Source organism: Vitis vinifera, chromosome 15, assembly GCF_030704535.1.
Source record: "Vitis vinifera cultivar Pinot Noir 40024 chromosome 15, ASM3070453v1".
In the NCBI taxonomy this organism is placed as follows: Eukaryota; Viridiplantae; Streptophyta; class Magnoliopsida; order Vitales; family Vitaceae; genus Vitis; species Vitis vinifera.
The window spans coordinates 18,790,240-18,813,451 of record NC_081819.1 but is presented as its reverse complement, the minus strand read 5'-3'; the positions used below and the strand labels follow the sequence as shown (position 1 = coordinate 18,813,451).

Sequence of the window (23,212 nt, the reverse complement as noted above, 5' to 3'; positions counted from 1 at the left end):
AGATGACTGAGACACCTGCAGAGCCAGAAGGGGAAGCATCAGGACAGAAACGCCCACTAAGCAAATTGGGATGATAGAGTAGGTGAATGCATCCTGCAATCTCTGCATCCAGAAGTGAACTTTCTTCTGCCATGCTTTGCAAATGATCATTTGTTGCTAGCCAAGGTAAACCTGCACCATTACCGAAAGAAGGTAAAATATCCCCTCCCCTAGATGCCAAACGTGCCATCTTCTCTGGTCCAATCGGTTCCTTAAAGATATAAACAGGCCCCATTTCAGCAAACAAAGGGCATTGACGACGACGTCTCTGTAAACCAGCCATCGTAGGAGGAGGGTTTGTCCCGATGCAGCAAAATGCAAGTGGCCTTGAGATCCGAGGAAACTCAAAAGGCCGAGTTTCATACAAGGCTCCATCAATATACAATCTCAGCTCACTCTCTGCTTTCCCAAGTAACCCATGCTTGCAGGTATGCTCCAGACCAATAAAATACCAGCATTGTGGCTTGAATGCATGAGTAAAATGCAAGGAAGCCTTCTTTCCCCTTCCACTACCACTTTCAACCACCAAAAACTGAGCATGGAAGTATGCCTCCACCCCCTGGTTATCAGCAGATAAGAAACTGAACAACCGAGGCATGTGCGCTGTTCCCTCACCAGCAAGTGCACTGGCAGCAGCTGCAGCAGACATGGCCGATGATTTCCCTGACTTGGCTGCAGCAGCAACCGCTATTGCAGCAGCTGCTGTTGCTGCATTTAGTGTGTCTGCAAATGATTCGACATATATCCATGTCGCGAATGCATATCCGCTAGTGAATGGCCAACGGCTCTCTCCAGGACCCAGCAATCCAGAGCTTTCTCCATCAAACTCAAATGTACATGATGGACCCCTCGACTCTTTCCCAACCATTGCCTTCTCCATTGCAAGCATTAATGGGGTTGCCCATACAGTGGTAAGTGTGCTCCTGATTACTTGAAACCACTTGCGCAAATCAATCACACTAAGCGAATGTCCAGCCAAATATTGGATGCAATAGCACAAAGGAGTTCCATCCCATTTCATCGGCTCAGATGAATCAACTTCCTCCGTAAAAATTCTCTCAGCTGACCCCAAAAGAACTCCTAACAGACCAGCCATAGAACACATTGCTCTGTTCCTAGTGCAAGCCTGCAGTATAGCGAGCAATCCTCTAACCATCCTTGTCCTAGGTGACATGATACTCTCACTGTCACTTTCCCATGGAAGCCATGGAATAAGCTCACCAGCCACGATAGCAGCTCTGGAGTTCAGCATTACACTGGGAGGATTGTGAAGCCCGTCATCTTCAAATGATTCAACACCACCCATTGTGGCAAGTAGCGAATCAACTACTAATAAAGCAATGCTCTCTGTTTCTTCGCCATTTCCAAAAACCTCTGCACCATTGACGATATTCTTCAATTTGTCTAAGCTTTCAGGCTTCCCCATGATAGCAGAATCCACTAGATGCAATAGCTCTGGGGACACATTCGGCATTACAGGTTTGGGCCTAGGCTTTCGAGGCGAACCAACAGGAGAGTACCCAACATCCCCAAAATAACCGGGGGCAAAATCAAGACTAGTTGAAGAGAATGTTTGTCGCATAGCATGAAATGACTCATATCTCTCAGGACCCGGACTCGAATAATGTCGTTCATGTTGCTTATCAACTGGGGAATCAACCTCCGCCTCAAGTTTCCCATGGGCAGATGCAAAATCATCCTCAATCTCACTATTTGAATTTCTCATACTTCCCGAATTTGAAGATCGGTTACAATCCACAAAACCCTGATTTTCTTCCCGGGTGTTCTTCTCTTGGTCTCCTAAACATACTTGTTCAAACTGATCTTCATCCACAACCGAAGGCAAGGAACTAACCCCTTCCAAGACTTCTATATTTTGGCTCTCAGCTTGATCACTAATGCTAATATTAATATTTTCTTGATCAGATGTTCCTACCCTTACCTCTACAAGACCACCTCCTCCAGAGACTTTCCTCACCTCTTGTGCTTCTTCTTCTTCCATTATAGTATTGCTTTCTTTGACCTAGTATACCCTCATTCGGACTATTTACACGCCACCTAAAAATATTAGAATAAACAAAATCAATTCAAAAACACCAGTGACCACATGCAATAAATAATACATTAATCTCTATCCATTACAAAGTTGACACATTCATCAAAATCAGTGACTTCTCATTCAAATGCCATTTAAACAAGATTAAAAAAATCCATATTTACACTCTCCTAGATTGCCAATAAAAATGCGGGGGAGGAAAATAGAATTCATCAAATCTAATTAGGTTTCACATCCGGAAAAAAAAAAATGCAAAATGCCCACTCAAGTAAGCCGTGTAGAATCCAAGCAAATGTAAAACACAAAATTCAAACAAAGAAAGGATTAGGAATTTGATCTGAAGCAGATCCAGAGTTATAAAAGATGAATTAATTAAAAAGAGCAATAAAATTACAGATCTAGCTCAGGAAAATTACTTGAACGATGAACCATTGCCTCAAATCAATCAATAAAATTAAATTTTAAAAACAATCCAAACGGATAAAACATAAAATCAGGGTACGATTGAGGCAGAAGAGTGATGAGAGAAATGGACGGATCAGATTGAAATCGCCATTAATGCGCAGAAAGGAGGAGGCGATAATATTACCTGCGGGAATTGGATCCGATGGTGGAGTCGTTGGAGAGAGAGACAGAGAGATAGAAGGCGAATCGAGCGCGAGAGACAGCAACAAATAGGGGGGGGTCTATGAGGTTGCCCAGTCAAAAAACGAGACAGCAAACGCTATCTCCAGGTTCGGTTTTGCTATTTCCCGTACAACGTCACAATGACTATCAGTTAGGTTTGATGGGAAGTAGGGGAAATGATTTTGAACCAACCAGCAAGACTTCAAAACGACGTCGTCCCTCTTTCGCATCGAACGATTCTCCCTTCAGAACCAGAAAACGACGTCGTTTTGTCACAACCCAAGAACACAGCTCCTCCGGATATCCTCGTATAGGCGTATGTAATAAAAGTAAAACGACGTCGTTGCACAGGCATCGAGCCAGAATTTACCTTTGTCTTTGTGGGGTCGGACCCCTTGGCTAATATATCCACATTTATATCGGTCAGATTGATGAGTGTAAATCATTAAATGCGCATAATGGGTGGAGAATTCCATGTACTGTGATTGAAGAAAGGTAAATAAGGAATCCTTTGTACTGTGCTGTTGCTGTGGTGCTGTGGTTATTTCTTGTCTTTACTTATCTTAGTACAAATGCCGGCTAAAGTGGGAGGCTTGGTTTTGTTCGGAAGGTTTTTTTAGAAATTTGTTTTAGAAAAAAAAAATTAATATATTTTGTATATAAATTAAAAATCTATGCGAGAACTTAAATGATTATTAACCTGTTGTTTGTTTGACAATTTGAAATGTTATTAACATACTTTTTATATTTTTAAATATGTTTTTAAAATATTTTTTTGTATCTATATTATTTTATTTTTAATTATTTTTTATATTTATATATATTTTTTTTAAAATCCTCAAAAACACAAATAAAAATAACTAAAATAATAAAAAAATGTTTTTAAAAATATTTTGTTTTCTAAGAACAAAAAATCGCTTATAAAAGTGTTGGAACCAAGGAAGAAAATGTCGCGAAATATCGCCGATATATCGCGTATCGGAGACGAGTGAAACGACTTTTCGTGGAGATATGTCGGAGGGGCGATTTTTTGCCAAAAATCAGCGATATATCGGCAATTGGTGATAAATCGCCGATTTATTCAAAAAGTTGCCTGGGAAGCCCTTTTATTGCCGATTTATCGGCGATATATCGTCGATTTTTTGGCAATTTTTAGCGAAAAATCGCCCCTCTCTGTCCAACGTGATCTGACAACCCAGATCACGCCCGTGTTGATCTGACGGCCAGATTTGAATCCCAACGTTAACAAAGAGAACCAAACGGCCAGATGGCTTTCAAATTGTAATCCGACGGCCATATTTGAATCCCAACGTTAACAAAGAGATCCAACGGCCAGATTGCTTCCAAACTGTGATCCAACGACCAAAATTAAATTTCAACGGCAACTTAAGGTTCCAACGGCTATTTTGGCCCAAATTTCGTCTATAAATAACCCATTTTGCATCAATTTCATCCATTTTTGCTTTGATTCTTCATTTGCTCTCTTATTACTCCAATTTTTTCTAAGGTTGCTCAATTATTCAATCATTTTAAGGTATGTTTGTTTGAAATTGTAATTAATTTTGTTTGCAATAATTAATTCATGTATTTTTAATTAATTAGTATGTTTACATTCAATTGTAATTAATTTGTATATTTTTATTGAATTAATTTAGGTTAATTTGATTATTTAATTATAAATTGATATATTTATTTTAGATGATTATTTGTGATTTAGATTCACATTTAGAATTACATTAAACTAGTTAACTTAGCTAAATTATTTAATTAATTTAATTAACATGGTAAATTATGTAATTAATTTAATTAACATGAACTACTATATATGGAATATTAAATATGCTCAATTTTTTTTATTATCGCGATTTATTTTCATATTCAATTATGATTAATTTCAATATTTAGTAAATTTATCATAGAATTACATTTAGATTTAAAAAATTAACTTAGCTAAATTATTTAATTAGTTAAATTAACATGAACTACTACATATGGAATATTAAATATGCTCAATTTTTTTTATTATCACTATTTATTTTCATATTCAATTATGATTAATGTCTATATTTAGTAAATTTATCATAGAATAGAATTAAATTTACATTTAAAACATTAACTTAGCTAAATTATTTAATTAGTTTAATTAACATAGATTTAAATTTAAATGCATTTTTCTTGCAATAGATTTAGCATGGCTAGTGAAGGTGGTTCTGCCATGCCAGGGCGAGATCCGGCTTGAAAGTATTGTTTACCAATTGAGGGTAACCGAAATGGAACAATTTGTCATTTCTATGGGTTGGTAATGAAAAGTGGAGGCATCACGCAATTCAAGTCTCATTTGACGTATAAGGACCCGCATAACAACACCAAAAAGTGTCCAAGAGTGCCGCCCGAAGTGAAAGAAGAGATACGATTGTTGGTGCATGACAAACAAAAAGCAAAAGCAAAGAAAAATGCTGATATTGAAGACATTCGTAGTCAATTACGTGGCACGATGAGGACTCATCATACACATTTGGTAAACAAAGATGATGATGATGAAGATGCTGAGGATGAAGATGTGTATATGTATCCGACAGATATGTACCCAGATGAGCGGGATGCATATCAATCTGCAGTTCGTGCCTCGAAAGCATCTAATTGGGAACGTGAACAACATGAGAATATTGTAGGAAGCAAACGCAAATCGGAAGAGTCTTCTACTGGTATACTGTCGACGATGCGAAAATCACAAAGTATGCGACATTCGCATCATTCACCCCCTATTGCCCCTTCGCTTTACAAGTCTTCTGCAACAAGACAAAAAAATATCAAAGATACTTTCAAGGGTGGTGCAATTAAAGAAACGATGGGACGCTTAATCAGCAAATTCTTCATTTATGAGAGTGTCGCACCCGCAAAAGCAAAGTCTCATCACTTCAAGAATATGATTATTGGTGCACAACAAGCAGGTAATTACTAATTTATCAAATGTTATATTGTGTTATACTTTTAGTAAGTATAGTATTTTGTGACATGTTTTACATATGAAGTGTAGGAATGGGAATCGAACCTCCATCTCCATATGAAATAAAGAACAAATACTTGGAAATGAAGTACAAAGAAATGGAAGCTTATGTGAACCAACAAAGAGAAAAATGGAAGACATATGGGTGCACAATAATGTCAGATGGATGGACAGAGCCCACGAAATTAAGTATTATTAATTTCATGGTTTATTCTAAAGGGACCATGGTGTTCCTTAAGTCAGTCGATGCATCGAACTATATCAAAGACCACAAGTATATATATGAGCTTTTGAAGACTATTATCAAAGAAGTCGGTAAGGAAAATGTGGTCCAAATTGTCACAGATAATGGGTCGGCATTCATGAAAGCAAGGAAACAATTGATGAAGAAGTATAACTTATATTGGACTCCGTGTGCGGCGCACTGCATCGACTTAATCTTTGAAGACATCGGTAAAAGACCTAGTGTTATCGAGATGATAAACAATGCTTGTAAGATAACTAACTTTATTTACAATCATGGTTGGTTACTAGCACAAATGAGAAAGTATTGTGGTGAAGACATTGTTCGACCAGGAGCTACAAGGTTTGCTACCAATTATATTGCTCTTGACAGTCTTCTCAAAAAAAGGGTTAATTTGAAAAAATTGTTTATGAGTGATGAATGGGCACAACACAAACTTAGTCGAACAAAACTTGGATGAGAATTGGAGCAATTATTGTTTGACCATACGTATTGGGACAGATTGATAAATATAGTTTCATTATATGAGCCATTATACGTGGTGCTTCGACTTGTGGATTCTGAAGTTATTCCCACAATGCCATTTGTGTACGAGCTTATACACGTGATGAAAGAGAACCTTATTCGTCAAGGAGCTGGAGATTGGATGTTCAAAATAATACAAGATCGTTGGGAGAAAACACTAAAACATCTACTTCATGCAGCAGGTACTTAAGTACTATATATCTTTATAAGTTTTTACTTTGTATTTAAGTTTCTTTAAAAAAAAAATACTAACTCTATTAAATTTTATTGTAGCATACTTCTTGAATCCAAGATTTCAATATAGGTGTAGAGTTGGTGGTGATCCGGAACTATTTCAAGCTGTTCATGATGTTTTTGCAAAATTAGATCCAACTACTAAATCGCTTGGTCAATTTGGAAATGAGGTGAATAAAAAATTGTTATTTTTGTTAATAAAACAATAATTTCATTCATCAATTTATTTGAACGTTTACTAACAAATTAAATGTTGAATACATAGCTTGTACTTTTTCAAGATGCAAAAAGAGGATTAGATGATCGAGCGACAATTGCAGCAAGGTCAACCATGGTGCCCGATGAGTCTTTATAGGAAAAAATTGATTATCATTATTGTAAATTCACCACATAAGTATTTATATGATTATCAAATTCGTTGTAGATGAATGGTGGTTTATGTATGGAAATCAAACACCTACATTGAGAAATTTAGCCATCAAAGTTCTCTCACAAACTGCGTCATCTTCTGCATGTGAGAGAAATTGGAGCACGTTTGCTCTCATCCACACAAAGCAACGAAATCGTTTGACTTACCCTCGATTGGAGCAATTAGTTTTTTGTTAATATAATATGAAGCTAAAGTTACGCGATATGGAGGTAGAAAATGATCGAGTTGCTGAAAAAAATTACCTTGATCTTCTTGACATGTCAACCGAGTTGGGTGAAGAAGAAGATAATCAGTTGTTCCAGTGGGTTAGGCCTATACACTTGGATGACGAAGTTGGAAATCCTGATCCACGAATTGCCGCTCATGCTCGAGAATTTGGAGTTAATGTTGAACGTGTGTTGTCCGAAGAAGTTCACTTTGAAAGTTTTAGTAAAGATACTGATGATTCATTTCATGCGGCATTGCATTCCCACCAAGAGATTGACTCCACAAGTGTTGGCCATAGTAGTAGACCTAGTGCTACAGGTACTTCTGCTTCTGGTTACGATGGTTCAAGAGGTGAAACTGATGATGGAGGTGGTAATGGGGGAGGAGATATTGATGAGCGTCAACATAGTCAATATCCAATCAGCCAATTTACTTATGAAAATGATTTCACACACTGCACACAGGATGAAGACCATGGCTCTAGAAGAGCTAGTCCAGGCATAGGAGCTATTGGGAAGCCTTATAGAGGAAGAGAACGAATGATGGAATCATATAACGAGGAGTTACTTTTAGGGAGTTTTGAATCTATGAGTATAGGGACTCAATTTAGTGACTCCTCGAATGAGGCTAACGTCTACCCTCCTCATGTGATGAGTTATGGTCAACCTTCAAGTTCAACAGATGAAGAGTATGGTATGTCGCGTTATTCCCCTTCCAGACAAATACCATACCAAGTTCAATATCAGATGGAAGAAGGATTCGGCGTTAACATATGGGTGAACTTTGAGTATCCTATCCATGTAGAGGCAGTAGGCAGGACTCAAGAGATATATGCATGACATGTTAGAATTTATAACCAATATTATCGAGGCTCATTGAGTTGGTACCAATATTGTCTACAACAGCAAGCTGGGGTTCCTTCATCTATCAATCCCATTGAACCACATCGATCCTCATTTTGATACTAAAAGGACATTGCAATATAATGTGTACAAATTATTGATATTTAATGAAATGAAGTATTTTATGTGACTTTATAATGAGAACAACTACGAAATTAACATTTCTTATAGATCGACATGATATAATTACATCTAATATCGCAAATTATATCATATGTATATCAAATTTTTCAATAAAACAACTTTAAAATGTCTATTACACTTCTAATTATATTATTATGAGATTTTCCTTGCATTTCCATAAGTTTTTAACAATTTTAAGCCTATCGATATTTTTTTCCAGAATATCCGCCGATATATCTTTGATATATCCAATATATCCGTAAAATCGAAGTACCGATATATCCGTAATTACCGATATTTTCATCCTTGGTTGGAACACAACCAATGATGTCTTTTTCAACTAACTTCCTTCAAGCTAATGATGAACGTTTCAGTCGTTCCTACAATAAAGTGTGCTTAAATGGCCTTTTTTAACAACCTCTTTCAAAAAAAAAAAAAAGTCATACTTGAATTTCGATATCTAATGACTTTTTATTTGTTTGATGTGTGTCTTTACTACTTTAAAATGTAATTTTGTGAATAACAGTTTTTTAGCTTAAAGTCGGGTGTTTATGGTTATGATTGTTTTTAATATAATTGTTATGATTGCACAATAAATATAGACGCAACCGAATAGCACTTTGCCAGAGAAGAGCTTGTGCCTAGGTGGATGTGGGGACCATAAGATGGACTTTTGTGCTTACCATTAGGACGTCATTTGTTTGTTTTTCAAATTTAAAACAACTTGGTTTAAGATTTTAGATAAAACTAAACAAAATTTATTTATTAATTTTTATTTAAAAAAATTATCTTAGAAAAAGTGACAACTTTTTTATGCATCCCTTGTTTGTGATTTTTTTAAAATAGAAACTAATAATAATTCCTTAATATTTGCAAATTATTTTTAAAAAATAAGGCATTAAAAAATATTTATTATTTTATAATTAAAATTTTTTAAATTAATTTTTAAAAACATAAGATAAGTTCGTAATCTTTATATAAGAATGATCAAATTTTATATAGATGACATTATTATTTTTATTTTTAAAAATAGAAAATAAAACATATATTTTTTAATAATAAAAATATAAATAATTTTTAAAATATAGTCTTAAGTGTTGACCCAACTTAGTGGGTGTCTTGTAAACCAACTCAATAACTTAAAGCAACTTAATAATTTAATTTAAGTCATTAAATAAATTAATTATATTTGATAAAATAATTTAATGATATGACTTAAAAGTAAAAAAAAAACAAAGTAAAAACCAATTTGATTTAAATCATTAAGTAAATTAATTGTTGCTAGAAAATACCACTATTTTTTTATTTTTTTGAATCTTCCAAATTATTTCTACAGACAATTTGAATCTTTTTTTTTTCTAATCCTTCAATAAAAAGATTTGTTATCTTCATAAAACTAGAAGGTGGAATTAATAATTGTTGGATTCATTCCCAAAATTAAATACCTCATTCAAGAAATCCAATCCATAGGAATTAATAAAAAAGAAAAAATCCTTTACAATTTATTATTTATATAACTTATATTATTTTGTATAATAATATTCATTTTATTTATTTTTTATATTTTTAATAAAAATATCAAATTATAATTATATACTTTTCATTTTCTATAAAAATATACATATTTATTTTTATTTTTTTTATTATATTAAAATTTTGTCTCATTTATTATTTAAATTCTATGACAAATACATAAAATAAAGTTTCAAAAAACATTATGGGTAACTTTAGAAAAATGGGATTGGATTGAGCCTACATTGAATATCTTGGATTTGAAATCAAGTTGGGTTTAATTGTTTCTTAATTGAGATTAAATTTATGTTAATCTATCCACTAGCAAACTTGTTAAAGAGTTTACAGCCAACAAACCCTTATCAAGGATAAAATGTCAACAAATGGAATTGAAAATACCTTTATCAAGGATAACATAGTTTTTTCCTAGTAACCATTGACATCATAAGAAATGATAATATTAACCCTATACCACACACTATGAAAGGTTGTCGACATAAGAAAGATTGATCAAAATGGAAATAAACTATCCAAACATAATTAGATTCATTGAAGAAACGAAAAGTATTTGGATATGTAATCCAAACCCATGAAGTCATCAAGCTTGTTAGATATAAATACATATTTGTAAGAAAACATAGTGAGAAAAATAAAATCATGTAATACAAAGTGTAACTCATAGCTTAAGGTTTCTTGTAAAGATCGAGTATTGACTATAAGGAAACATACTCTCTTGTGATAAATGCAATTATATTTAAATATTTCATTAATTTATTAGTCTTAGAAGGACTTTATATGTGTCTCATAGATATTATTATTGTATATTTATATGGATTTACAAATATATATGAAAATCCTTAAAGGAGTTTATATACCTAAGCAATTAATTCGAAATATCATAACATATATTCAATAAGCTACAAAAATTCTTGTATGAATTAGGCAATTGTTATAGTTTATATGGATGATTTGAATCTTGTTAGAATTCTTAAAGAGCTTACAAGAATAGTTGACTATCGGAAAATGAAAATTGAAAACAAAGATTTAGAAAAACAAAATTTTGTCTTAGCCAATAAATTAACCACTTTCTAAAAGAATTGTTAGTCCATTAGTCAATATATATAAAGTCTTGAAACTCTTCTATATGGATAAATCACATCCATTAAATCACCTATGGTTGTTCGTCCACTTGAAGTGAATAAGGACGTGTTTCATATTAAAGAAGATAATGAAAAATTGTTTGGTGTATAAATACCATACCTCAGTGTAATCGATACATTGATGTATTTAGAAAATTATACAAGATCATATATATCATTTTTTATGAATTTAGTAGAAAAATATAATTCTACACCAACTCGAAGAAATTGAATTCAAAGAGAAATGAGTAAGTGTTTGCTATTGGTTTGCATACAAAGTTGTCACCTTCCTAAATGGATTCTATTGAAGTGGAGAATGGTAGCTAGTTCTTCAAATCATTCAAAAGTACTCGCAATTTATGAAGCGAGTGGAATATATGTGTGGTTGAGATTTGTTATCCAACATATTCAATAATCATATAAAATATATTCCATTAAAGATAATCCGACATTGTTACATGAAGATAATGTTGCATTCATTGCATGGATTAAAGAATGGTGCATTAAGGGTGATGAAACTTAGCATATATTGCTCAAGCTCGTTTATACTTATAAGCTCTAGAAGAGTTGTTAAATCAGTGTTCAACAAGTAAGGTCAAGCAAGAACTTAATTGTTCTATTCACAAAGACATTACCAACAACAATACTTAAAAAACTTTGGAATGCACTAACTTAAAAAATTTGATATTGAGCTACTAAAGAAAGTATAAACATGCCAACATGAGGGAAAACAAATTAACGAGGATGTCACTACACTACACTACTCTTTTTCCCCTTCATCTAAGTTTTATCTCATTAGGTTTTTAACGAGACGTAATAGTCTAAAATAAATATGGTACTATTTTTCTTTACTAGTCTAGGTTTTAATAAGACATATTAAGAATGATGGTCATAAAAACGGAGTATAATAATAAATATTTATAGTTGTTTGTGAATAACAACATTATTAGCATGTTTATATTATTACCATAATGATATTACCTTTAACTTATAAATAAGGGTTTATGAGTTAATAAAGAAAGCCCGACAACTAAATTATTCTCCCATCCTATTTTCTTTCTTTTAATTTTTATATTTATTTTATAACATCTTTCATAAATACCAATTTTTTTAATAAACAAGGTCGTTAAATGCATCCATTTAATTTTTCTATATATCCACCTATTTTTCATTTTATTACTGCATATTTAAAGATATAGGATCTTGGAGATCACCTCAAAACTGCATGGATCTTTTCAACATTATTAAACGCCTGCATCTTTTTCAATATAATTTATTGGACCCTAATAATTAGTAAAATTTTATTTCACTTTCGAATAAACATTACACTTTATTTATCAATAAAATTAAAAATATTAATTTATTATTTTCCTTTTAGGTTTTTAATTAAATATATATATATATATGATTTCTTATAATTATTTTAAATTTAATAATATAAAAATATATATTTATTGTGTCATGTTGATATTATGGTCCGACTATAATTAAGAGTCTATTTGGTAGTGATTTTATGAAATGTTTTTAATATTTTTAATATTTAAAATTTGTTTTCAAGTGTTAAAAAAAAGTTAAAAATGATTTATAGAATTGTTATCAAATGCACTTTAAATCACCTTTCTTAGCGATAAATTATGATTCAATTACTTTTTTAAGTTCAATTATTCTAGAAACATTCATTGTGTGTACAAATTAAGGACCTTATAAAGGGAAAAAGCAATTTAATAAAAGAAGGAAGTTGTTATTTTTAAAACTATTTTCCAAAAAATAGTTTTATAGGATGGTGTTAGAAATAGTTATAAGTTGTTTTTTAAAAACAATTTTTTTCTTGAAAACCCTTGCTTTTATGTTGGATGGAAAAAAAATTTAAAAGGTTATGTTTAGTTCCTAGAAAGTATCAAGATAAAAAAAAAAAAAAAAATTTCATATTTGATTGTAATATGAAAAATACAATAGAAAATCAAGTATAATTAAAACAAGTTAGAAATTTATACATTTTTTAAACAATTTAATCTTTATGTCCAAGAGTTAAAATAAGTAATATGAGTTTGAAATATCATATAAAAATAATTTATTGACATTAAATCCATTTTTTATTATCATTTCATTTTATTTTTCATTTCTATTTTCTTTTCCTTATATTTTCCCTCCATTTTTTTTGGAAACCAAACATAATCAAATTATTCTTCATATTTATAATTCTAATATTATTAGAATATCATATAAAAAATACCTTGAAATTATTATAAAAAACAATCTACTTTGTAGAATAAACTTTATATATATATATATTTTAAATTAGAAAACCCTTTTCTATATTGAACAAAAAATTATCTATTTGTAAAAACAACTCCCAAGATGCTTTAAATTAATTTAAATAAATAATATTTTTATTTAAAAAATAAAATTTTTTAAAATAAAAGTAAAAAAGGAAAACCAAACTTCATTAAACTAAAAGTAGAATGACAATTTTGATGAGTTGGTTGGGTTGATGATTAATTTGAACCGAATTCAAATTAAGAAATCATAAATCTGAACTCAACCCAACCCGACTTCTATCCAAAGGTACTTAATTCAAGTTTAACCCAATCTTATTTCTCTAAGTTTGGGTTGACCGAGTAAGACTTGAGTTGATCATAATTCAAAATCCATATATAATATTTTTAAATTTTTTTCTATATTTATATGAAAGTTTAAATAGTAAATAGTACAAAATTTTAAGGTAGCAATAAAAAAATAAAAATAAATTTATATATTTTTCTAAAAAAATGAAAAAAAGTAAATAATATAATAAAATTTGATTTTTTTTTTCTTAAAAATATAAAAAAATGAATATTATTATACAAGATAATATATATTATAAAAATACTAAATCAAATTTGGGTTAAATTCTAATTACCTAGATATTAGTCTGAATCCAACCCAAATTAAACTTGGGTTGAAAAAACCTAATCAAAGCCTGATTCGAGTACTTACTTTAACATCAGATTGATTCAGATCAACCTGCTACTTGCAGCACTACTAAAAAGGTAAGATGACATGCAAACTAAAGAGAGTATAAAGAAATGTGATCTAAGAGATCCTTAGCCTTTTCTTTTGAGAATTATTATTGATTAAATGTTATTCTTTATAGTCTATGTTTATTTGTATAGGTAAAATCACCATAAAGTTTCTTTAGAAGTTGCCTTTCTTTTGGCTACCTTGATTTTTATAAATAGATTTCGAGTCTTTCCAACTTCGCAAGTATGTAGCAAGAGAATTTTACTGATTTATCTTAAAACAAATTGTTGGGATCTTTGTTGATTCCACAAAGGAAACATGGTTGACAATTAGAAAGCAAAAAACTAATTTTGAGAATGTTTTTAGAGAATATTTTTTAAATATTTTTAATTGTTTTTATTTATTTTTTAAAGAATATTTTAAAAAATGATTATAAAAATATAGAAAATGATTAAAAATAAAATATTACATATTAAAATTATTTTAAAATATAAAAAAAAATTAAAAGATATTTTTAGGTTTCCAAATAAACTTTTATTGTTTAAAATATTTTAAAAACAAATTTTAAAAACTATTTTCAAAAATCATTTTTAAAGATATTTTCCAACACAATATGAGGAGGATTGATTCTAGTAAGTGTTTTTAGTATTTTTAACACTTAATTTTTTTTTTTTCTTTCAAGTATTAAAAAAATTAATTTTTTTTTTTAAATTACTGCCAAATGTACCCAAAGACTTGTTAGACTTCGAAGTGCACTTTGAATGCCCTTTTGATGATGGGCTGGTGGCTGAGTGAGAAGTGCACTTTGAAAGCCCTTTTGATGGTGGGCTGGTGGCTGAGTGGGGGGTGAGGCATGAGTAATGGCCCATGCAATGCTTTGGCCAATTAACCCTTTGGGCTACTTTGAAGGGATTGGTCAGTCCGGTCTACAATTCAAAAAATACATTTAGTAATTTCTGATAACAGGTATTTTCATTTTTTTAAAAAATAAAATATATAAATATAAAAAAATGTTTGAAAACAAAATATTATAAATAAAACCTATTTTTAAAAAATATTTGAAAACATAAAAAAAGTAAGTTGAAAACACTATTTATAAATTTTTAAATAATTTTTTATTAAAAGTTATTTTTAAGAAATATTTGAAAACATTGAAACAAATTGAAAGTGTTAAGAGTTTTCAAACATATTTTGTTTTAAAAAATTTCAAAAAATTATGTTTAAAAATTATTATCAATTTTTTTTTTTTTTGAGAATTTTTTTCGAAAACATTTTCCAATAAATCATTATTTTCCACTTCTATGTTTCCAATTTTATCATGTTCTTTTTCCATAGAATACCTATGCCTTGTTTGATTTGATTTATGAAGAGAGAAAATCTCTTTTCTTAAGCTTAGTATTGCTTAATTTTATTATTATTATTATTTTTTAATTTAATATGAAAATATTTTTAAAAAATTATCCCGTTAAAGCAAAAAATAGAATGTTATTGCTGATAAAACCTCCGAGAATTTCTTCAAATCTTAATGTCAAAAGTCAAGCATTTGTCAATGCCACGTCAAACCTAATTATAGAAAACAGATAGTGGTGGAGACATCCTCATGCTTGGTGACAAACCCCATCAATCTCTTACAAATCTCTCCAAGACTTATGGCCCTGTAATGTCTCTCAAGCTTGGGAGTATTTCCACCATAGTCATTTCCTCTCCCGAAACCGCCAAAGAGGTCCTACACAGAAATGATCAAGCCTTCTCCGGCCGAGAGGTCCTGATTCCTTGCTTCACCATATATTATATTAGTATAATCATCTTTCTACAAGGACCCACTCCCTCCCTCCCAACTAGATATTGCCATTTATAAGTAAATCGTCCTCACGTATATAGCACCCTTCCATGCAAATAATATACAAAGTCAAGACATCCGGGCCAAACAAAGTATATCCCTTGCGGGCCAATCAAACTCCACAATTGAGATTGGAGATGTTGTAGAACAATTTTTAAAGATTACCAAATATTTTATCAACCCAAAATGAGAAATCTCATGTTAAATAAAAAGGAAAACATGTCGATTAAATTAGAGAATGTAGACAAACTTGAATCCATTGTTGATCTTGAAGAAATATGATTCTTCTAAGGCAATAGAGGAGGAAACCACCTTTCTATTTTATCTCTTATGATAGGAGGTAGGAGAGAGAATTGTTTTTTTTTGTATTTAAAAAAAAAAAAAAACTAAAAGACACCAAACCTTAGTTTCTTTTTCCCTTTTATTAACTTCCTCTATGTCTTAGGGATAGGGGTCTCCAATGGGCAGGCCGGGCCGTAAATAGGAGGCCCGCGGCCCAGATCGGGCCGGGCCTATGGGCCCGTTGATTGGTCAAAGGGCCGAGCCATGCTAAAATGCTAGGCCCGCGGCCCGGGCTAGCGGACTTTTTGAAATAAGCCAAAATGGCTTTCAAAAAAGGGAAGGGAGAGGGGGGGATTCGAACCCCTCTCCTCATGCTTAAATTTCAAGGTTCTAACCAACTAAACTACATTCCTTTTATGCTTATTAATTGAGTTATATATATATATATATATAAATAAAGTATATTATTTTTTTAAAAAATATTAAAGGCTCTAGCCCATGTGAGTCATGTGACCGTTGGAGCTAAGCCTCCAACGGTCACATGGCTAATTTTTTTTTTTTTTTAACCTTCCTATAAATACATTTTCTTCCTTTTCATTTTTTCATCAAATTCTCTCTATTTCTCTCACATTCTACAATATTTCAAATTCTTTTATTTTTCCCTCAAATTATACAATATTGTTGGTGGTGCAAAACAAACATTGGTGGCTCCAAGAGTTCAAATTTGCTAGGAATTTCTGCATCGGTTCTCTAATTGAGTAACATACTTCACCCCTACTACTTTATTTTTTTGTTACATTTTTTTTTTATATTTATTACTTTATTATTTTTGGCATAATATTTGATCAATAATTATAATATGACAAGTGCTTCTTCATCTAGTCCATGTGACGAAATATCATCAAACAAAAAATTTACTTCAAATATATGAATTTTTTTTGATAGAATAGAAATAATTTTAGAAAATAATAAAAAAGAAATAAAAGCAAAATGTAAAATTTGTAATAAATTTCTTACTGGTGGCTCAAATGCAGGCACAAGTCATTTAAAAAGACATCATGAAAATTGTAAAACTAAAAATAATGTAGATATTAGAAATTATATGCAATTAGGTAAAAATGAAAGTGGAAATTTAAAAACATTTTCTTATGATGAATCTAACTGTCGTGAAGAAATGATTGATTATATAATAAGAGCAAAACAACCTTTCAACATGATGGAAACTCATGATTTTGCAGGAACAATTCAACGAGGTATTAATCCTCAATTTAAAGGTTGGTCTGAAAATACAGTTAAAAGAGATATTATGAAAAATTTTTATACACAAAAAGAAATTTTAAATTTTTTTTTGCAAATTTTGAAGGAAATATTTGTTTAACATCTGATATTTGGACATCTTTAACTCACACTGGTTTTTTTTATGTATAACTGCTCACTACATTGATAATGAATGAAAATTAAATAAAAGAATAATTTCATTTAAATTAATAAATGCTCCACATAGTGGTAAAAATATAACATCTTTAATAAATGATGAAATTATAGATTTAGGCATTCGTGATAAAATATTGACAATAACATTAGATAATGCTGCTAATTATGATGCAGCAATACATAGACTAAAACGATATTGGCAAGTAAAAGAAGATCATGCTAAAATATTTCATATGCGTTTTTGTGCACATATTTTAAATTTAATTGTAAAGGATGGATTAAAAAATGTTGATAGTACATTGGAAAAAATTAGAGGCATTGCATATAGTATTAATAGTTCTCAAGCAAAACATTAATTATTTTTTGATTGTTGCAAAATGTTAAATATGAAAAGAAAAAATATAAATTTTGATATGGCCATTAGATGGAATTCCACATATAAACTTTTACAAAATATTACAAAATATAGAAAAGTAATCGAATTATATGAAATACAATTAATTAACAATGATTGTGAAACAGATATTTATGCATTAAATGATTATGATTGGCATATTGCGGATCTTTTAAGAGATCTTTTTGAAATTTTTGATACTTCAACAAACATTTTTTGTGGTGTATATTATCCAACTTCAAATTGAGTTATTATGCAAATAACTAATATTTTTATTGTACTTCAAAAATATTTAAGTTTTGAAATATTTAATGATACAATATTTGCAATGATAGAAAAATTTAAAAAATATTGGGGAGAAATACCTTTAATTTTTTATATTGCTTTAATTGTGGACCCTAGATTGAAATTTGAAGCTTTGGATGAATGGTTAACAATTATTTATTTTAATGACCAAATAAAAATTGAAGAAATTAAAAATGAAATAAATTCATTATTATATAATTTATATAACTATTATAAAGAAAAATATGGTAATGATATTAATAGTATTAAATTACCACCTACATCTACAAACTCCTCATCTTTTTATAAAGGAGCTCTAGAAATGTTGAAAAGTCGAAAAAAGACAACAAATAGTTCTCCAAATAATACATCTGATTTAGATAAATATCTTAATACTGATATAATTTCATTTGAAGATCAAGAAGATTTTGATATTTTAATATGGTGGAAATCACATCAACACAAATATCTTGTGCTTTCTATAATTTCTCGTGATGTACTAACAGTTCCTGTGAGTACAGTTGCATCAGAAGCTGCTTTTAGTGCAGGTGGAAGGGTAGTTAGTAAAAAACGATGCAACTTAGCGCCAGATGTTATTAAAGTAGGGATATGTGTGAAAGATTGGGAAATAGCAGATAAAAGGATGTTCGATTCCATTCAAGAAACAGAGATGCTTGCCGATATGGAATCTTTAAAATTATCAAGATCTTCATGGATGCATGATAGTTCGCCATCACCATCAGAAAATAATGACTAAATGTATATTATATTTTTATTTTTATTTTTTGTGATTGAAAAATACAGATGATTGACAAATAAATAGGTGTCAACCTAGTTGGGATGTATTTATTTTGTAGTGATGTAAACTTTTCCCACATTTTCAAATGTAATTATACATTCAATGAATAAAATTTTGAAATGAATATTTTTTTTAATACTTTTTATTTTTGTAGTTTTTTTTTTAAAGGGGCGGGCCTACGGGCCAGGCCGGCCCTCCGGGCCTAAATTTAGGCCCGCGGCCCGGCCTGCCCATAAACGGGCTTGGGCCGGGCTTTAGCCCGTCGGGCCGGGCCGCGCCTAAAGCGGGCCGCGAGCTTTTTGGAGACCCTTGTTTAGGGACCATACCCATTGGGTTGTTGGGCTATATGTATCTTAGGCCCATTATGTAAGACACATGTGATTTTGAGCTCTACACACAAGGTGACGCATACTTAATAAATATAAATTGAATATATATAGGTAACTTAATCATAAACAATTATTAATATATGTTGAGTCCATAATTATTTTAATAGGAGATCGACTCTAATATCATTTTTAATGGATCAACTTCTTCATGACTCTAAATTGCACCTATAAGATTAAAAAAACAATATATATATATATAACATTAAAAACTTTTTTGTCTCTCCGATATGGGATATCATTTAACTGTCATTTTTATCATGGAAATTACATTTTAGAGTATAAACCTACTTCATAAAAGATATTAAACCATTTTTTGGAATTCTATTTCTTTGATATCACTTCTAGTTCATATATATTCGGGAGTAATTTAAATTCCTTACTTAAATGCCTCCTGAATATATGTATACATGGATTTCATTCATCATGAGTAATAGCTATATATACACAGAAGAGGATTTAATTCTCAATCTTTTAGCTGAACTATAGTTTAATCTCATGAAGAATGACTTCAATGATCGATTTTTGGAATAATTTGTCACTCATTATATCTGATCCTTGGTAAGTTCTCCACTGAAGTGTCTATATTATGTACCTGCAATTGCATTTCCTTTCAACTTTTAATTGTGAAATTGGTTAAGTTATTAAACTGAAATTAACCTAAAAACTTAAGTAAACAATCAATTAGAAGTTAGTCTTCCTTGTAGTTATTTCTTGTATAATTTTTCTTGATCTTTCATGTAGAAAACATTTATAACTGCATATTTGTAAACGATGATCAATGAAACCTTAATTCTAGCACTGCTTTGTATGATCAGGATCTCTTTCTTGCGGGAACTGACACCACTTCAGACACAATAGAGTGGGCAATGGCAGAACTACTACACAACCCGGAAAAAATGGTAAAAGCTCAAAGGGAGCTCCAAGAAGTCCTTGGCAAGGATGGGATAGTTCAAGAATCAGACATCTCAAAGCTCCCTTACTTACAAGCCATAGTTAAAGAGACCTTTAGGTTGCACCCACTAGCCCCACTGCTAGTTCCCTATAAAGCTGAAACTGATGTAAAAATATGCGGCTTCACAGTTCCAAAGAATTCCCAAGTACTAATTAATGCATGGGATATCGGTTGTGATCCAAGCGTTTGGTCGAACCCGAATGCATTCATGCCTGAGAGGTTTCTGGGGTGTGATATTGATGTCAAAGGCCGGGATTTTGAGTTAATTCCATTTGGTGCTGGAAGAAGAATATGTCTTGCACTGCCATTAGCTCATAGGATGGTGCACCTGATATTGGTCTCTCTTCTTCATTCCTATGCTTGGAAGCTTGACGATGGTATGAAACCAGAAGATATGGACATGAATGAGAAGTTGGGATTTACATTACAGAAGGCCCAGCCTCTACGGGCTATTCCCATCGAAGTTTGATTGTATTTTTAGGTTTTGATGTATGTAACTTCTATGTTGTTTATCTAGCTACCCTATCATCACCTAATACCCACCCAAGGTTTTCAAAATATTTGTTTTTTCTTTGTTGTGTCACTTGCATCAGAAACAACTAAAAGGGTGGATAAAAGTTTTAGTAGTCTTGCTCTATAATATAGAAGAAAGAACTAAAGAGGAATATACTCATCGGAGTCATCGAAATCATGGTTTAATGTAGTGTCTTTATTGTAGGAACTAGGAACAATAATAGAGTTGACATTTTTAGACGACTGAAACAAAAATATTCATGAAATAAGTGAGCTGAGACAAAGATGTTTGGAAAAACGAATATAAAAGTTGGGAAATAAGTGAGGCATAATTTATGGCCCATACAATGCTTTGAAAAATTTACCCTATGGGCTACTTCGACAGACCGGCCGATTCATCGGTTACCAAGCACTTGGCCCAACCCAAATGCATTCATGCCTGAGAGGTTTCTAGAGTGTGATATTAATGTCAAAGGCCGAGATTTTGAGTTGATTCCATTTGGTGCTAGAAGAAGAATATGTCCTGGCATGCCATTAGCTCATAGGATGGTGCACCTGATGTTGACCTATCTTCTTTATTCCCATGCTTGGAAGCTTGAAGATGGTATGAAACCAGAAAATATGGACATGAGTGAGAAGTTTGGGCTTACATTACAGAAGGCCCAGCCTCTACGGGCTATTCCCATCAACGTTTAATTGTATCTTTTGGCTCCATGTAATTAAGTAGCACGTAGTGTTGGTGCACTGTGTTTTTTAGCCATGTTCTAGAACCTCCCCTAATATATAATTAAATGGATTTCTACATGTCATGTTCCCACTGGTTTAATGTGTAATTGAAAAATATTCTCTAGGATTTGGGATGAGGCTGTGTTCGCGTTAACATGACCGTCTTCAAGTTCTTTTCTACATGGATGGTTTGTGTAGCTGCCTAACATAGATGCTTGGTTGCCATCTTCATCATGGTTACTCAAGTGTCCACTTCGTTTGCCTCATTTTCTCATTTAAAAGGAGCCGTTAAGAGATCTTTTGAGCAAGAAAAGAACAAAAAAAATTAATAAAGAGACTTTGCCCTCTACTGCGAAAAACTTGTTTAAGTTCATATTGTTTAGAATGTGGGTTTGCCTTTTATATTTTTGCGTCATTACTTTTTGCTTACATGTTAATTAGATTTACTTTGTTTTGAATGAATGTTTTATGTTAAAAAAACTTGTCATTTTTTATAGTTGTTGTAATTTATGATTGTTTGGTTTATAGCATGATACTTCGCTCTGATGGGTATGTTATCTAGACAAATGTTTATTCATGAGAGCACCTAGCTTAATGACATTTGATTTGAATAATACTTAGTATGATGGAGTTTTAGGTGTTATGATGGAGTTTTTGGTGTAATGATGTAATTGAGACTAAATGTTGTCATTGAGACATAATGTTATCATTAAGGTAAGTTTGTCATTTAGCTTAATGGTATCATTTAGACGCATCAAGGCATTTTTTCGATGTCATTTAGATGAATCAAGGCTCTTAGCTGATGTCATTAAGATGAATCAAGGAATTTTAGCTAATGTCATTTAGATGACTCAAGGCATTTAGCTGATGTCATTTAGATGAATCAGGGAATTTTAGCCAATGTCAAATAGATGACTCAAAGCTTTTAATTGATGTCATTAAGACGAATAAGGGAATTTTAGTCAAATGGGGTTGTTAGATGAAATTTTCTATTAAGCGAATAATGTCATTAGATGAAATTTTTGTTGTTAGGCACGTAGTGTCATTAGATAAAATTTGCTGTTAGACGAATAGTGTCGTTAAATGAAAATTTTCTCATTAGGTGCATAGTTTCATTAAATGAAATTTTTGCTATTACCAATAAGTCAGTCATATAAATGGTTGGTTTTGGTCAGCTGGAGAGAACTTTTTCATTTTCTGTAGGGAAATCAGTAAAGGGAAGAATAAAACTAAGAGATCAATTTCAAATATAATAAAGGAAAATCACAATAAAACTATAGTATATATATGAGAAAGCAAGAGGAAGGATCATAGATGGCTAATTAGAAGCAAAAGAAAATTGTAAGCATAATGCGGTTAGTATTTTTCAAGATAATATGAAATTGACTTTTACGAGGAAGGAAAGATAAATACTCTAGATGATTGATCGTGCCCTAGTAGTAGTTTGTGGCTACAATAGAGTGGCCAATATACATTCAGTCCTATGTTAAGAGATATGTAGACAACACAGAGCCAGAATGCCCTTGGATCGTTTTAAAATTAGAGTTCACTCA

At 31.3% G+C, this 23,212-nt stretch overlaps 2 protein-coding genes across 3 annotated transcripts in view; one reads left to right on the top strand and one right to left on the bottom strand.

Moving 5' to 3' along the window:
- Nucleotides 1–2,870, bottom strand: part of LOC100247154 (BEACH domain-containing protein C2) — a 62,146-nt gene extending 59,276 nt beyond the window's left edge. For both annotated transcript variants that reach the window (XM_002270739.4, XM_019225605.2), the window contains exons 1-2: nucleotides 2,685–2,870; nucleotides 16–2,097 (exon numbers count right to left, since the gene is read on the bottom strand). In XM_002270739.4, the coding sequence (XP_002270775.1) occupies nucleotides 16–2,041 (2,026 nt within the window). In that variant the 5' untranslated portion in view covers nucleotides 2,042–2,097; nucleotides 2,685–2,870. The remainder of the gene's footprint in view (nucleotides 1–15; nucleotides 2,098–2,684) is intronic.
- Nucleotides 2,871–7,365: 4,495 nt separating this feature from the next.
- On the top strand, nucleotides 7,366–20,906 carry LOC100264296 (cytochrome P450 76T24-like). The gene is made up of 4 exons (XM_059743048.1): nucleotides 7,366–7,555; nucleotides 15,626–15,841; nucleotides 16,331–16,361; nucleotides 20,265–20,906. Exons 1-4 carry the CDS (start codon nucleotides 7,366–7,368, stop codon nucleotides 20,887–20,889), a joined length of 1,062 nt encoding a protein of 353 aa, XP_059599031.1. The 3' UTR covers nucleotides 20,890–20,906.
- Nucleotides 20,907–23,212: the final 2,306 nt, after the last annotated feature.

Excerpts from the sequence above, each read along its gene's own strand:
- LOC100264296 (XM_059743048.1), top strand. The coding sequence starts at position 7,366 with ATGGAGGTAGAAAATGATCGAGTTGCTGAAAAAAATTACCTTGATCTT. Across the intron at positions 7,556-15,625 it reads ATTTGGAGTTAATGTTGAAC|ATAGTGGTGGAGACATCCTC; the intron begins GTGTGTTGTCCG and ends TATAGAAAACAG. Across the intron at positions 16,362-20,264 it reads TCCAATGGGCAGGCCGGGCC|CACTGCTTTGTATGATCAGG; the intron begins GTAAATAGGAGG and ends CCTTAATTCTAG.